The following is a 16,246-nucleotide window of genomic DNA, read 5'->3' on the forward strand; positions in this document are numbered from 1 at the left end:
AATTGAAGAAAGTAGGGAAAACCACTAGACTACTCAGGTATGACCTAAATCAAATCCCTTATGACTACACAGTGGAAGTGACAAACAGATTCAAGGGATTAGATCTGATAGAAAAAGGGCCTGAAGAACTATGGATGAAGGTTTGTGACATTGTAGATGAGGCAGTGATCAAGACCATCCCCAAGAAAAAGAAATGCAAAAAGGCAAAATGGTTGTCTGAGGAGGCCTTACAAATAGCTGTGAAAAGAGAAGGCAAAGGCAAAGGAGAAAAGGAAAGATATAAGCATCTGAGTGGAGTTCCAAAGAATAGCAAGGAGAGATTTAAAAAAAAAAAAAAGCCTTCCTAAATGTTCAGTGCAAAGAAATAGAGGAAAACAACAGAATGGGAAAGACTAGAGATCTCTTCAAGAAAATTAGAGATACCAAGGGAAATTTTCATGCAAAGATGGGCACAATAAAGGACAGAAATTCTATGGACCTAACAAAGCAGAAGATGTTAAGAAGAGGTAGCAAGAATACACAGAAGAACTATACAAAAAGACCTTCACGACTCAGATAATCATGATGGTGTGATCACTCACCTAGAGCCAGACATCTTGGAATGCAAAGTCAGGTGGGCCTTAAGAAACATCGCTATGAACAAAGCTAGTGGAGGTGATGAAATTCCAGTTGAGCTATTTCAAATCCTAAAAGATATGCTGTGAAAGTACAGCACTCAATATGCCAGCAAATTTGGAAAACTCAGCAGTGGCCATAGGACTAGAAAAGGTCAGTTTCATTCCAATCCCAAAGAAAGGCAATGCCAAAGAATGCTCAAACTACCGCACAATTGCACTCATCTCACATGCTAGTAAAGTAATGCTCAAAATTCTCCAAGCCAGCCTTCAATAGTACATGAACCATGAACTTTCAGATGTTCAAGCTGGATTTAGAAAAGGCAGAGATCAAATTGCCAACATCAGCTGGATCACAAAAAAAAATCAAGAGAGTTTCAGAAAAATGTCTACCTCTGCTTTATTGACTATGCCAAAGCCTTTGTGTGGATCACAACAAACTGTGCAAAATTATTCAAGAGATGGGAATACCAGACCACCTTACCTGCCTCCTGAGAAATCTGTATGCAGGTCAAGAAGCTACTGTTAGAACTGGACATGGAACAATAGACTTGTTCCAAATCGGGAAAGGAGTACGTCAAGGCTATAATATTGTCACCCTGCTTATTTAACTTATAAGCAGAGTACATCATGCGAAATGCTGGGCTGGATGAAGCACAGGATGGACTCAAGATTGCTGGGAGAAATATCAATAACTTCAGATATGCAGATGACACCATCCTTATGAAAGAAAGTGAAGACAAACTAAAGAGCCTCTTGACGATAGTGAAAGTGAAAAAGTTGGCTTAAAACTCAACATTCAGAAAACGAAGATCATGGCATCTGGTTCCATCACTTCATGGCAAATAGATGGGGACACAGTGGAAACAGTGGCAGACTATTTTGGGGGGCTCCAAAATCATTGCAGATGGTGACTGCAGCCATGAAATTTAAAGATGCTTGTTCCTTGGGAGAACAATTATGACCAACATCAGTTCAGTTCAGTTACTCAGTCATGTCCAACTCTTTGTGACCCCATGAATTGCAGCACTCCAGGCCTCCCTGTTCATCACCATCTCCCGGCGTTCACTCAGACTCATGTCCATCGAGTCCATGATGCCATCCAGCCATCTCATCCTCAGTCGTCCCCTTCTCCTCCTGCCCCCAATCCCTCCCAGCATTAAAGTCTTTTCCAGTGAGTCAACTCTTATCATGAGGTGGCCAAAGTACAGGAGTTTCAGCTTTAGCATCATTCATTCCTTCCAAAGAAATCCCAGGGCTGGTTGAATCTCCTTGCAGTTCAAGGGACTCTCAAGAGTCTTCTCCAACACCACAGTTCAAAAGCATCAATTCTTCAGTGCTCAGCTTTCTTTATAGTCCAACTCTATATCTATGTTATAGACACCATATTAAAAAGCAGAGACATCTTGGCCAACAAAGGTCCGTTTAGTCGAAGCTATCGTTTTTCCAGTAGTCATGTATGGATGTGAGAGTTGGACTATAAAGAAAGCTGAGCACTGAAGAATTGATGCTTTTGAACTGTGGTGTTGGAGAAGACTCTTGAGAGTCCCTTGGACTGCAAGGAGATCCAACCAGTCCATCCTAAAGGAAATCAATCCTGAATATTCATTGGAAGGACTGATGCTTAAGGTGAAACTCCACTACTTTGACCACCTGATGTGAAGAACTGACTCATTTGAAAAGACCCTGATGCTGGAAAAGATTGAAGGCGAGAGGAGAAGGGGACGGCAGAAGATGAGTTGGTTGGATGGCATCACCGACTTAATGGGCATGAGTTTGAGTAAACTCTGGGAGTTGGGGATGGACAGGAAGGCCTAGAGTGTTGTAATTCATGGGTTCACAAAGAGTCAGACATGACTGAGCCATTGAATTGAACTGAGGAATCACTTATGAACCTGGAAAATTGATAGATTTTTCATCCCCATTAACTGGTGAAGTTCCATGTATCATCTGATGTGTTGATTCAATGTGTTTTCACGCCTCTGGAGTGTCAGGTATTCAACAGGCCAATAAAAATCATTGAATTGTGACGATTCAATTAGGGTTTTTTTGAAACCCTTAAAAAGTAAAGGTTTGTTTTTCATCCTTATCTTGTTTTTTTTGTTTTTTCCTTGGACAGAACTTTTAAATTTGTACATAGTCTTTCTACACTATCAGAAAAAGGGTGTTCCAGAATTCTGTAATCTCCTATTTCAGATGAGTACCTTATGATAAGTCTGCTCCCCTCTTTCTCTCTCCCAATCCCTTGTCAATTAACCCTTTAGCAACTAGAGTGCTCTTTTTAAAATACAAAAGCTGGTCACATTGCTGCTTAAAACCCTTCAATTACTTCTCACTTCTACAAAAACAAATCCAAAGTCTTTAGTATGCCTGGGAGACAGGTGCTAAGTCTTTTCAGTCATACCTGACTCTGTGATTCTATGGACTGTAGCCTGCCAGGCTCCTCTGTCCATGAATTCTCCAGGCAAGAATATTGGAGTGGGTTGCCATTTCCTCCTCCAGGGGATCTTCTGGATCCAGAGATCAAGCTTGCGTCTCTTGCATCTCCTGCACTGGCAGGCGGGTTCTTTACCACTCACTCCAACAGAGAAGCCCTGACTCTCCCATATCTCAGCATTTTGTTCACCATAGCTATCTTCTATTCCAAGAACACACTGAGCTCTTCCTGCTCCAGGACATTGGACCAGCTTTTATCTCACTTGACTGCTGTTATGCTTTACAAGCTGTTAGCTTCTCACACTTCAGGTCTCAACTCCCATGTCATTTCCCCAGAGAGGCCTTGTCTGTTCCTATAATTTTGTCTTATTGAAGTATAGTTGATATACAATACTATTTAAGGTACAGGTGCACAATTTTTAAAGGCTACACTTATACATACTATATAATATTGGCTATATGAAGCCTTGACTTTTATAAAGGACTGTCCCTAATGGAATGTATGGATTTTAATTCAATTTATCTTTCAGGAAAGTAATTTTGAGCCAAAGGACAGAGTGTGTGCCAGGGAAGGGAAGGCCTGTCATTCCTTATCATTGCCTCCAAATTACCTTCCAGTTGAGTGCTTTACAGCTATTCAGATAATTAAGATATACCAATAATTTATTTGACTCATTTTGATTTTTCTCATATATGTAAAGTGTATGTGCACTACTCACTCTGTTGTGTCCAACTCTTTTCATTTCCATGGATTGTAGCCTGCCAGGCTCCTTTGTCCATGGAATTCTCCAGCAAGAATACTGGAGTAGGTAGCCATTCCCTTCACCAGGGGATCTTCCCAAGCCAGGGATCGAACCCAGGTCTTCTGCATTGTAGGGAGATTCTTTACCATCTGAGCCACCTAGGAACCCCAGTTATAAAGACCCTCTTGAAATTATGCCTCTTGAGATCAAGAATCTTGTGGTGGCGTGCTGCCAAATGTTTAACAGGCTTTCCAAAAACAGTCCTAATATAGTATTTGCCTGTGGACATGGGATAAATACCACCACCATGCTAATTTCGAACTGCAATGTGACATCAACTAGATTGCAAAATTACTCCCTAAAAATTTAACAGTTTTCACAAGCCAGGGCAGGCCAGTTCTGGCACACCACTGGAACCTGGTCTGGCTTATTTACTGCTTTAAATAAAGAGAACAATGCCAGGCATAGAGTAAGCATGCAACAAATGTTGGTTGAATATTAAATTGGAATAAATTCTTTTTTTTTTTTTTTTGGCTGAGCTTCGTGGCATTCAGGATCTTAGTACCCAGACTAGGGATTAAACCTATGCTCCCTGAAGAGGAAGGACAGAAGTCCCTTATAAATCCTTGCTTCTATTCTATCAATTATAAATTGTAGCTTATGGAGTCCTTTTTGCATTCTAAATGCCAAACTATGAAGTGAGTACCTAGAGTTTGTAGAGAATTACTCTGAAAATAACTTGTCAAATGAGTCACCAAAGTAAATGAAAGACAAAAGACAAAGGAGGAGAGAGGGAAGGGGAGTTGGAAGGGAAGGAAGAGGAGAAAGGAATAGAAAGAAAAGGGAAAGTAAAGCCAAACTTCTCGTTGACTGCCACACCTCTCACTGGTCCACAGACCAATGACACTGGATTCCCTCTGTTAAAACTATAGGTGATGACTCTCATATTAAGAATCAGAATTTCTGGGTGAAGTCCAGGAATCTTCATGTTATCAAGTTACCCTAGTAATTCTGATAGGCACCGAAGTCTGACAACCACATCCAAGTGTACACTGACTAATGAACTTATGAGAGTGACACCAAGCTCTACTGTCTCCTTGGAACAGTCTACCCCACCCCAAACTCAAGGCAAATATTCTACAAGCGATCAAATCTTCCTAGATTCTAACTTCCCATTCTAAACCTGGTAAGGAAAGAAAAACATTCCAATTTCATTGTGATCAAAATAACTCAACTAGACCTGGAAAGTATTTTTGTTGTTGAAAAATACTTGTTTGAATATTTAATATCTTACATTGTCAGGGGACGTTCAGCTTTAAGGGATCCAATATGTTATTTTCTTTTGTGTGCTATTTCTCAAGGACTCTCTATTCCTTATCAGTTCCTGGAAAACAGGAATGAGCAGAGCTGCATGCAGTTCTCAGGACTGAGATCATGAGAAAGGGCACCTGCTTGGATTCCTTTCAGTGACTCCCTTCAGTGACCTTTTACTTAAAGGTAATCTGTTCAGTTATGCCCCTCTTACTCAGGATATGGAATGCTTTCTGGCCCTTTGAAGACTGTTGTTTACATGGCTTTGTTTTTGCTCAGTTTTTTTTACTGCCTAAAGCTGCCGAGGTTAAACCATCTGACTCCAATGCAGGAGACCCGGGTTCAATCCCTGGGTCGGGAAGATCCCCTGGAGAAGGAAATGGCAACCCACTCCAGTATTCTTGCCTGGAGAATCTCATGGACAGAGGAGCCTGGTAGACTACAGTCCATGGGGTTGCAAAGAGTCGGACACGACTGAGCGACTTCACAAAGCTGCCTTGTATAAAGATAAATGAACATGAGTTTCTGCAAATAAAGCACCCTTGTTACACTCGCGACTTGGGTCCCCAGCGTCCTTCTCATTGACTCCAGTCCCCAGGTCCCAGTCTACAAAGACCGTGACAGGTGGCGCCCGAACAGGGACCTGGTGAACGCCCTTGGCAAGTGGGCGGAGTGACTGTTAGGACCTACGGAGGTCGGTAAGGGTGGGGATATAGTACAAACAGCTGGAAAGCCCCACCACTTTTCTACTTTACTTCATTATTTATTTAAGGCTCAAGGACTTTTGGTTTTGCATCAACAGATAGAGGCTTGTCTCCAAACAGTGGTTAAATATAATCCCTGGTTCCCTGATGAAGGCAGTTTTGATTTAGAAATTTGAAACCGGGTTAAAGAAAATGTTGAACAAGTCGCAAGATGGGGAGAAAATATTCCAATAAATTTCTGGCCCTTGTGGGCCCTCATTAAAGCCACAATCTTGCCATTTCAAGGCAATTCTAGCCCCCCCTGATATTCGTCAACAAGCAGAACACTCATTATAAGAATATAAATTAGATGATGACTTTACAGAAGGCCCAATTAGAGTAACATAAAATGTTTCAAAACTTTCCCACCATCCCTGCTCTGGCTGTCCCAAGCACTCCTCCTCCTTCTCTTTTAATGGTCATGAAACTGAAGGTCCCCTCAACTAGAGGACAAAATGAATCTGATGATGATTCTTCTGATGTTCTCTTTGACACTAAAGCCAACAATACTTTTTTTGATGACAGTGATAAGCCCCTAACACACACTCATATTTATGAAAACAGATGACCCACTCATTTTCCTTCACAATGAAGGCTTTGCAATCTCTAGTCTCTGAGGCCGATGATCTTCTAGCCTTTCATGTGTTAGGAAATGTTTATCCTCAAGGGCAACTAATACCTCAATATGAAGGCATTGATTTTTCTCACATGCAACAGATGAAAAAGGCTGTAACTATATACAGCCCTCATTCACCTTTTACTAAAGAACTTCTCAACTCTATGGCATCTTCTACTGAAAATTTTATTCCTTATGATTGGCGAATTTTGATAAAAGCTCTTCTTAAACCAGAAAAATATCTTCAGTGGATAATGTGCTTTCATGATGTGACCTAAGATCACGCCAATTCTAATGCTCAAGCTGGCACTCCCCAAAACCAAACTACTTTAAAAATGTTAACCGGTATGGGGCAATTTGATTCAGTGAAAGCTCAGATACAATGCCCTCCTTTGTTGCATGAACAATTGAAAGAAGGTGCCCTTAAAGCTTGGGATCAAATTACTCCTCAAGGGGAACCTAAAAGTAACTACACAAAGATATTACAAGGGCCTAATGAAACCTATGTTGATTTTTTAACTAGACTGGAAGTTTCTATTTCCCATAATATTGTCAGAGAAGAGACAAGAGTACAATTAGAAAAACTGCTTGCATATGAGAATGAGAATCAGGAGTGTCAAAGAGCCATCACTCCAATTCGTGAGACTGGGAATGTTATTGATTATTCGAAGGCTTCTCGCAACTTAGGATCAGAAACTCAGAAAATGCAAATGTTAACTGAAGCAATGGCTGCTGCCTTTGAAAAGGGGATGAACAATGTTTTGTTTGTGGAGATAAAAGCCATTTTAAAAAGGATTACCCTAAAAAACACACAGAAAAAATTAAAACTACTAAAAAACCTCCAGGAGTCTGCCCTCAATGTCATAAAGGGGTACACTGGGCTAAAAAATGTCTATCTAAGTATGATGTTGAAGGGAACCCTATTTTGGGAAATTCAAAGATGGGGACTCCCCGGGTCCCCATCAACAAAAACCAGGGGCAAACTCCATCCTTTCCCTCAAAGCTTCAACATCCAGCAATGCTGCCATTGATATACCAGCCCTAAATGATTTTCTTCTTTTTCCTCAAGCAATCACTTCTAAAATACCTACCAGACTTTATGTACCCCTACCCCCACAAACCTTCAGCCTTATACTTGGCCAATCTAGTCTGACTTCTAAAGAAATTACTATTCACCCTGAAATAATTGATTCAGACTATAAGAAAAAAAATTCAAATTATGTCATCTCAGATACTATGACAATTTAAAAAGGGGGACAAAATTGTCCAATTACTTCTTTTACCTTACATTTATATTAACTCCTTTAATGGTATATGGACAGGTGGATTTGGTAGTACAGATCAAAAGCAATCCTTATGGACATCAATAGTATCTGAATATGCATGACCAAATATAAATAGCAAAATTAATGGCAAAAGATTTTCTGGTCTTCTTGATACTGGATCCGACATTACCATTATTTCCAAACATTTATGGCCCAAATCTTGGCCTATACAGAGAATTTCTTGCCAAATTGCAGGAATTTCTCAAACCAAAATACAAGAGGTTTATCAAAATGTCCAAATATATCCATACGAGGGACCAGAAGGCCAGCCTGCAGCCTTACAACCTTATGTGATAGATGCACCCCTTAATTTAATAGGAAGAGATTTACTTATGCAATGGCAAACTCAAACATATATTCCACATTTTCCCTAGGGGCCACTGCTCATTTAACAAACAATACAATTATTAAAATAACTTGGAAAAATGATGAGCCAATTTGCACAGAGCAATGGCCCCTTACAAAAGAGAAATTAGAGGCTGCTAAGGAACTTATAGATACACAATTGAAATTAAAACATATTGAGGAATCTTGTTCCCCTTGGAATTCTCCCATTTTTTGTAATAAAAAAGAAATCTGGCAAATGGCATCTTTTAACAGATCTTTGAAAAATTAATACATCTATGAAACCTATGGGTGCATTACAACCAGGAATTCCATCACCTACCGCTATTCCTCAAAACTGGCATATTATTACTATAGATATACAGGATTCCTTTTTTACTATACTTTTACACCCTCTAGACCAAGAGAGATTTGCTTTCTCTTTTCCTTATCATAATCATATCGGGCCTCATAAACAGTATCAATGGACTATGTTGCCTCAAGGAATTATGAATTCTCCCACCATGTGTCAATATTATGTAGCCAAAGCACTTGAACCTGTGAGGAAACAATTTCCTGACTTTCTTTTTATTCATTATATGGATGATATATTGTTTTCAGTTCCATCTATTTAAGAAACTCAACAGATGTTTGACATAGCTCAACAATGCTTAAAAGCTTCTAAATTAATCATTGCCCTTGAAAAGACTCAAACATCTACACCTTACTATTACTTAAGATTTGTTGTTAATAGACAACATATTACTCCCCAACTAACACAGACTCGTGTTAATAAATTATCAACCTTGAATGATTTTCAAAAACTTTTAGGTGATATAAATTGGATTAGACCCTCTTTAGACATTACAGATTATCAACTGACTAATTTATTTAACACTTTAAAAAGAGATCCCAATTTAAATAACCCTCGTTCACTTTCACAATAGGCATGAGAAAAACTCTAATACAAAATAAATTGCAAAAACAATTTCTTACTCGTATTAGACTTGATTTACCTCTAGAATTATTTATACTCCCCTCTCTCCATTCTCCCATAGGACTTCCTACCCAACAAGAATACCCAGTAGAATGGCTCTATACCCATGTTAGAGGGACAGTCACTTACACCCTATCTTGATTTGATCACTCTAATCATTATCAATGAAGAAATAGAGCTAAGACTCTAATTGGCTCTGATCCTCATAAAACTGTAGTCAGTCAGTTCAGTCACTCAGTCGTGTCCGACTCTTTGCGACCCCATGAATCACAGCACGCCAGGTCTCCCTGTCCATCACCAACTCCTGGAGTTCACTCAAACTCACGTCCATCAAGGCGGTGATGCCATCCAGCCATCTCATCCTCTGTTGTCCCCTTCTCCTGCCCCCAATCCCTCCCAACATCAGAGTCTTTTCCAATGAGTCAACTCTTCACATGAGGTGGCCAAAGTACTGGAGTTTCAGCTTTAGCATCATTCCTTCCAAAATACCCAGGGCTGATCTCCTTTAGAATGGACTGGTTGGATCTCCTTGCAGTCCAAGGGACTCTCAAGAGTTTTCTCCAACACCACAGTTCAAAAGCATCAATTCTTCATATTAATAAATTTCAATTTGAGAACGCATTACAAACTTCTACCAATTTCCAAATAGCCTTTCTGGAATATTTTGGAGAAATTCCATTTCATTATCCTTCTAACAAACTCTGGAATTTCTTTAAAAATACTGAATTTATTCTCTCTCACATTGTCACATCACAACCTATACCTCAAACTGATGTCTTCTATATAGATGGGACTAAAAATGCCAAAGCCTCATTCTGGTCTCTCAAAGAATATAAAGCCTTTTATACTAAGTTTCACTTTGCTCAACAAAATGAATTATATGCTCTCATTCAGGTTATTCACCTACATTCTTACCCTATTAATATAGTTTCTGACTCCTTATACTCAGTTTTTGTATTAAGAAATATAGAAACTTCTACCATAAATTCGAATCAATCTATTATCCAACAACTTCTTCTTGAACTACAATCTATTGTTAAGAACCGCACTTCCCCCATTTGTATTACCCATATTCAAACACATTCTTTCTTCCTGGCCCTATGGCTCATGGCAATAAACAAGCTGACAAACTTGTCTCTTTTGCTACTCCTGAAGAGCAACATGCTCTATTACACAATAATCCTGGCTCATTACATCAAATTTGGAAAATTCCATACCAACATGCTTTAGACATTGCTCTACTTGTAGGCCCCTACATCTTTGACCCATTGCACAAAGTATCAATCCTCGAGGATTACAAGCCAATGAACTATGGCAAATGGATGTAACTCATTGCCCTGAGTTTTCTCCCTCTTCCTTCTTCCCTGTCTCAATATAAATTCTTCTTTTATATGGGCCACACCTCCCTGAGGTGAAACTACAGAACATGTTATAACTCACCTATCAACTTGCTTTACAATAATGGGAACACCTAGTTCTATAAAAATAGACAATGGCCCTACCTATATTTCTAGGCAATTCAAACAATTTTTGTGATCATTTTCTATTAAACATATTACAGGTATTCCTTATAATCCACAAGCACAGGGCATAATTGAACAAGCACATCACACACTGAAACTACAAATAAAAAAATTTTTAAAGAGGGAACACACAGGAACACTTCTATCTTCCTTATCCAGAGCAGACTTTACTAGATTCCAATGCAATATATTCTTTATTCCTATAACTATTGTTAATACAGCTTTGTTTTAAATTTTTTAAACTTACTGCAAGGAGATAGTTTGACAAAAGCAGAAAAACATTTTGAGGCATTAAAGGATACCTCCCTTCCTCTGCCCATTTGGTATCAAGACAGGTTGACTAAACAATGGAAATCTGGAGAATTAATATTACAGGGAAAGGGGTATGCTTGTATTTCTCCAGATGGAGCCAACGAAATCAGTTGGCTCCCTCTTTGGAAGATCCACCCCAGGGGAGCCACCTGCATTCAAGATAGAGAAGAAACGGCAAAATCCCCAGGAGGAGAAGTTTCCAGTACAAGCCATGGTGGCTTTAAAAATTTCCAAGAAATGCCGCACTTGACGTCATTGACCTTATGATCTCCCTACTTGGGGACAGATAAAAACCTTTACTAATCAAGCTGAAAATCTGGTTTCTCAACAGGGAATGCCGAGGAATCCTAAAAACATTTTTGTCGCTATGCTTGCTTTTGCTTCCTCCACTCAGGCTGACTTGATTAATCACACTTATTGGGCTTATATACTTAAACCCCCTTTATTGCAGGTTATAGAATGGACAGATACAGTACCGATCGTATCCACTAATGACTCAGTACGTATGCCCCCTCCTTGGAGCTTGGAGGGGCCCTCTCATCCTGAGGAAGAAGGAAGGCTAATTAATACTTCTCTAGGCTATGAAATCCTTCCTTTACGCATGGGCCCAGCAGAATTATGTATTAATGTTAGTCGACAAACATGGGCTTTCGTCCTGCCTCCAAAAAAGAACTTCCACATTGTTTAGACTGTTTACTGCCCTGTCCTTTTATGAGAACCATGTCAATACTACCAAAACTCTAGGAAAAGGACAAAAGTTGGAATGTAAGGGGTTTACTTTTAAGGATTTTAAATATACTCCTGTTTATTGAGACACATGTCAAGCTAAATGTTTGTGGCCAATTACACCACTGTTGATTGGAGACCCTATGGTATGTGGTTATCTAACTGCTCAGATGATATTAATAGTACTATGTGTGATTATGTTACTCAAGTAACATGGAAAATTACCAACAGTTCAATGGAACACTTCCATGACAAAGGACTCCTTGGCTGGCTTGACGGCGGAATGGCACCTCCTTGCCCTCAAATCATCCTCAATAAACGAATTGGGCCTGAACAATGGGACATCTGGAAGCTTGCTACAAGTACTGAAAAACTTGGAACTTGGACTAGATATTTCACAGGAACCAGTCATAGTCATAGTAACTATTCCTTCCATTATAATCATTCATATTTTATACAAGCTGTGTTCCCCTTCCTTTTGTTATAGCCATAGGAAACTTACAGTTTAATAAGACTTTACGTTCTGTGACTTGTATAGATTGCAAATTGTATACTTGTCTTAATTCCTCTATTTCTCTAAAAAACAAATCCCTTTTGATTCTTCTATCTCGACGTAGTCTGTGGTTGCCAGTAGATCTCCACTGACCCTGGAAAGAGGGTCCCATGGCAAGACTTGCCTCCCGGTTACTAAATTACTCCGACGATCTAAGCAATTCATTGGATGGTTGATTCTTGTTTTGGGGGGGTTAATAGCCATTTGCACCACTGCTGCTGTTGCAGATATTGCTTTACAAACTTCAATTCAAACACAAACCTTTATTCAAAATTGGACTGAAGATGCTCATACTATATGGGTTACTCAGGTTCAGACAGATGAAAAAGTTCAAGATAAAATTCAGGAATTAAAAACAGCCATCCAATGGGTTTGAGATCAATTAACAGATTTTCAAAAACAAGTATTATTAAATTGTGATTGGAATTCTACTCAATTTCGTATCACTCCTTTTCAGTTCAACCATAGTGCTTGTAACTGGGAACAAATCAAATTTCATTTGCAAGATACACATAATAACGCTTCCTTAAATGTACAATTCTTGCAAAAGGAAATCCTTGAAATCTTCTCTAAGAGTCTACCCTTTTCCAACAACTTGGAAACCTTAGCTGAACAGCTAGCTGATCAATTATCTGGGCTAGACCTTCGAAGATGTTTTCAAAGCATTACACATAGTATTGGATCTGGAACTATAATGCTGATAATTATCCTGGTGATTATATTTGTAATATACCAATGCCTTTCAACTAAAATTGTTCAAACTAAACAAACTCAATTGGTCAGATACTTTTCACAAAGTATCTACAGTCACCCCCAATTATGAAAAAATAAAAAAGGGGGAACTGTCAGGGGATGTTCAACTTAAGGGATCCAATGCTATTTTCTTCTTTTGTGTGCCATTTCTCAAGGACTCTCTATTCCTTATCAGTTCCTGGAAAACAGGAATGAGCAGAGCTGCATGCAGTTCTCAGGACTGAGATCATGAGAAAGCGCACCTGCTTGGATTCCCTTCAGTGACTCCCTTCAGCAGCTCCCTTCAGTGACCTTTTTCTTAAAGGTAATCTATTCAGTTATGCCCCTCTTACTCAGGATATGGAATGCTTTCTGGCCCTTTGAAGATTGTTATTTGCTTGGCTTTGTTTTTGCTCAATTTTTTAACTGCCTAAAGCTGCCTTGTACAAAGATATATGAACATGAGTTTCTGCAAATAAAGCACCCTTGTTTCACTCAAGACTTGGGTCCCCTGCGTCCTTCTTGTCGACTCCAGTCCCCAGATCCCAGTCTATAAAGGCTATGACATTGCATTGATTGTTATTGATCATTGTTACTGTTATTAGCTAACACTTACTGAGGCCTTGAGTAAGTGTTAGTTGCTCAGCTGTGTCTGACTGTTTGCGACCCAGTGGATTGTAGCCCACCAGACTATTCTATCCATGGAATTCTCCAGGCAAGAATACTGGAGTAGATAGCCTATTCCCTTCTCCAGGAGATCTTTCCATCCCAGGGATCAAACCCAGGTCTCCCTCATTACAGGCGGATTCTTTACCCTCTGAGCCACCAGGTAAGCCCAAGAGACTATTTCTAAAGTCTGGAAAACCAACTATACCTCAGTCTGATCAATAGGATCAATATTTTACTGCTGCTGTTCACCATTTTGTTCTTTTCTGAAATGGTAAAATAATAAGTACAAAAGAACTCTGAAAAGCAAAATTGCAAGACCAAACCTGCCCTCATTTTAAATTAAGACAAGGGGGGTACTTCCCTGAGGGCCCAGCGACTAAAACTCCACCTTCCAAAACAGGGGACTTGAGCTCAACTCCTGGTCAGGGAACTAAGATCCCACATGCTGAGGGACTAGTGAGCCTGTGCTCTAAAGCTAGATAGAAGCCCTTACACCACGATGAAAGATGCCAAGTGCTGCAACTAAGACACGACGCAGCCAAAAATAAAAAAACTTTTAAATAAAGATGAGAGGGCAAAACATGGCCAAGATAGTCTTAAGAAAAAGGGTAGCAAAATCCTCTGTTAAATTGTAGGAAATACACATGACAGTATGCTCAGCCCACGCCAATCCAAAACTTTCTCCAAAAACTGCCCCCCCTCCCGCTGCCCCCCACTGCCCAGCTGCTTCTGTGCATAAGCCTGACTCTTGGCTGCAACTGATGTAGCTCAAGTATGAACACCTGACCAGGCCTGGCCAGTGGGATGCAGGGAGAGCAACTTTCTGGGATGTAGAGAGCACATTGGTATCTTCTGGTAGCTGGATCTAAGGAGAGATGTCTGGGATTTATAAGGCGGCAAGGTCCATGGGCAAGTACAACACACTGGTCTTGAGGGCACACAGTCTGAATGCTCAGTGACCACAGGCCCTAGACAAATGTGAGGAGGCAGAGCCTGGGTCCCCAACAATGTTCACGGCCTGGATCAGGCCCACCCAGGGCTCAACCTCACTCTTGTTTTTGGCTGCAGCCAGGGCAGGTGGATTTTCATTTATTGTGGCCAAAACAGAATGACCAGTGCAGAGGGGCAAGCCGTTTGGTCCCTCTGAGGAACCATGACCATGTGGGTTACCATATCTGCCTCTGATTCCCTCCTGAAACAAGGTCCCCCTACCATGGTCCCGATCACCTCTGGATTTTCTCCCAGCCTGCAGCTGGTTTGCCTGAGTGCTAGACTTGCCCTTCCCAGGGCCACCTCCCTGCACCCTGGTTCAGCCTCCCTGCATGTTTGTGTTCTGCTTTTCAGCTGCACCCTTGACAGCAGAGTTGGAGCCCACTGTCACTCAACGGCTCCAACTCCCCGTGTCATCTGTGTCCTTTGCATCTTTCGCCAACAATGTCCAGCAAAATCACATGACACAATACATGCTGTTGACTGGAAGCATTGATTTAGCCTCTTTTTCCACCAAATTCACCAGACAATGAGAAAACAGCACCTCAAGGAAACAAGCAGACAAATCTTTGGTTAAACCCTTAACCTGAAGGGACCCAGGCTGCTCTTCCCCCACCTCCCTTAGACATAATCTCCCTACCGAGACTGCTGGGCTGTACCTGGGATATAAATGGTGCCACCATTGCTCCAATGCGACACAGGGAACCGCTGGTCCCCAGCCCCAAAGCACGCATCGTCGTGGGGTAGACCTGGATGGGGGCAGTGCAGAAAGCACCCGTTAGTTTAGACTCCTCCTTTCCCAAGTCCTCTGTCCTTCCCTCCCCGGGTCAGGCTTTGATAATATATAAAAGGCCAAATAGTCTGTATAGATAGGATAAGAATAGATGTTCATTTTCTCAGGTACACAACTTTGAATTTTAACAGTATCAGATAATGAACATTTAGAAATTATCCTTTCAGTGAGCAAATTCCAAAATACGTGTTTAATACTCCAAATGTGATTTTAGAAAGCTAAACTTTGGAATCAGATAGAGTTCCACCTTAGAGCTATAAACATATAAGGTGGTTCTACTGAATGGAAAGAAAATACACCCCAAATAATAACAATCCAAGCAAATCTTTAATATAGATATAGGGCACTGACTGAAGTGTCAGATACATACCACACCATCCCCCATGTTTGCATTTTAAAACCATATGGCACAGTCTAGTTTCTTTCATTTATAGCAAGACCTCATTAATCTGCAATGCAGGAGACCCAAGTTCGATCCTTGGGTCAGAAAGATCCCCTGGAGAAGGAAATGGCAACCCACTCCAGTATTCTTGCCTGGAAAATTCCATTGACAGAGAAGCCTGGCAGGCTATAGTCCATGGGGTCACAACCCTCAGACATGACTTATTGATTAAACCACCACCAAAAATCTGTACTTCATTGATTCAGAATTCTTGATAGGCAAATATTTAATAAAGAAGATTATAGGAAGAATATATAGGGAGAATATATGAAAGAATACTTCTTAATTTTGGAAATTTTTCTCTGAATGCTATATAATACTGATCAGTTTTTATCAATTCACCAAAGTAAAGCATGTGACCTCTCTACACACCATCAGTCAGATGCAACAAGATGCT

The 16,246-nt window shown here is 40.3% G+C and overlaps 1 protein-coding gene across 1 annotated transcript in view; it reads right to left on the reverse strand.

The window, feature by feature from the left end:
• The window catches only part of SVOPL (SVOP like), a 92,179-nt gene that overhangs the window by 30,653 nt on the left and 45,280 nt on the right, over positions 1–16,246 (reverse strand). Inside the window, exon 13 of the mRNA XM_052639047.1 lies at positions 15,274–15,363. Within this exon, the coding sequence (XP_052495007.1) occupies positions 15,274–15,363 (90 nt within the window). The remainder of the gene's footprint in view (positions 1–15,273; positions 15,364–16,246) is intronic.

The sequence above is a fragment of the Budorcas taxicolor genome, chromosome 4 (assembly GCF_023091745.1).
Source record: "Budorcas taxicolor isolate Tak-1 chromosome 4, Takin1.1, whole genome shotgun sequence".
Classification (NCBI taxonomy): domain Eukaryota; kingdom Metazoa; phylum Chordata; class Mammalia; order Artiodactyla; family Bovidae; genus Budorcas; species Budorcas taxicolor.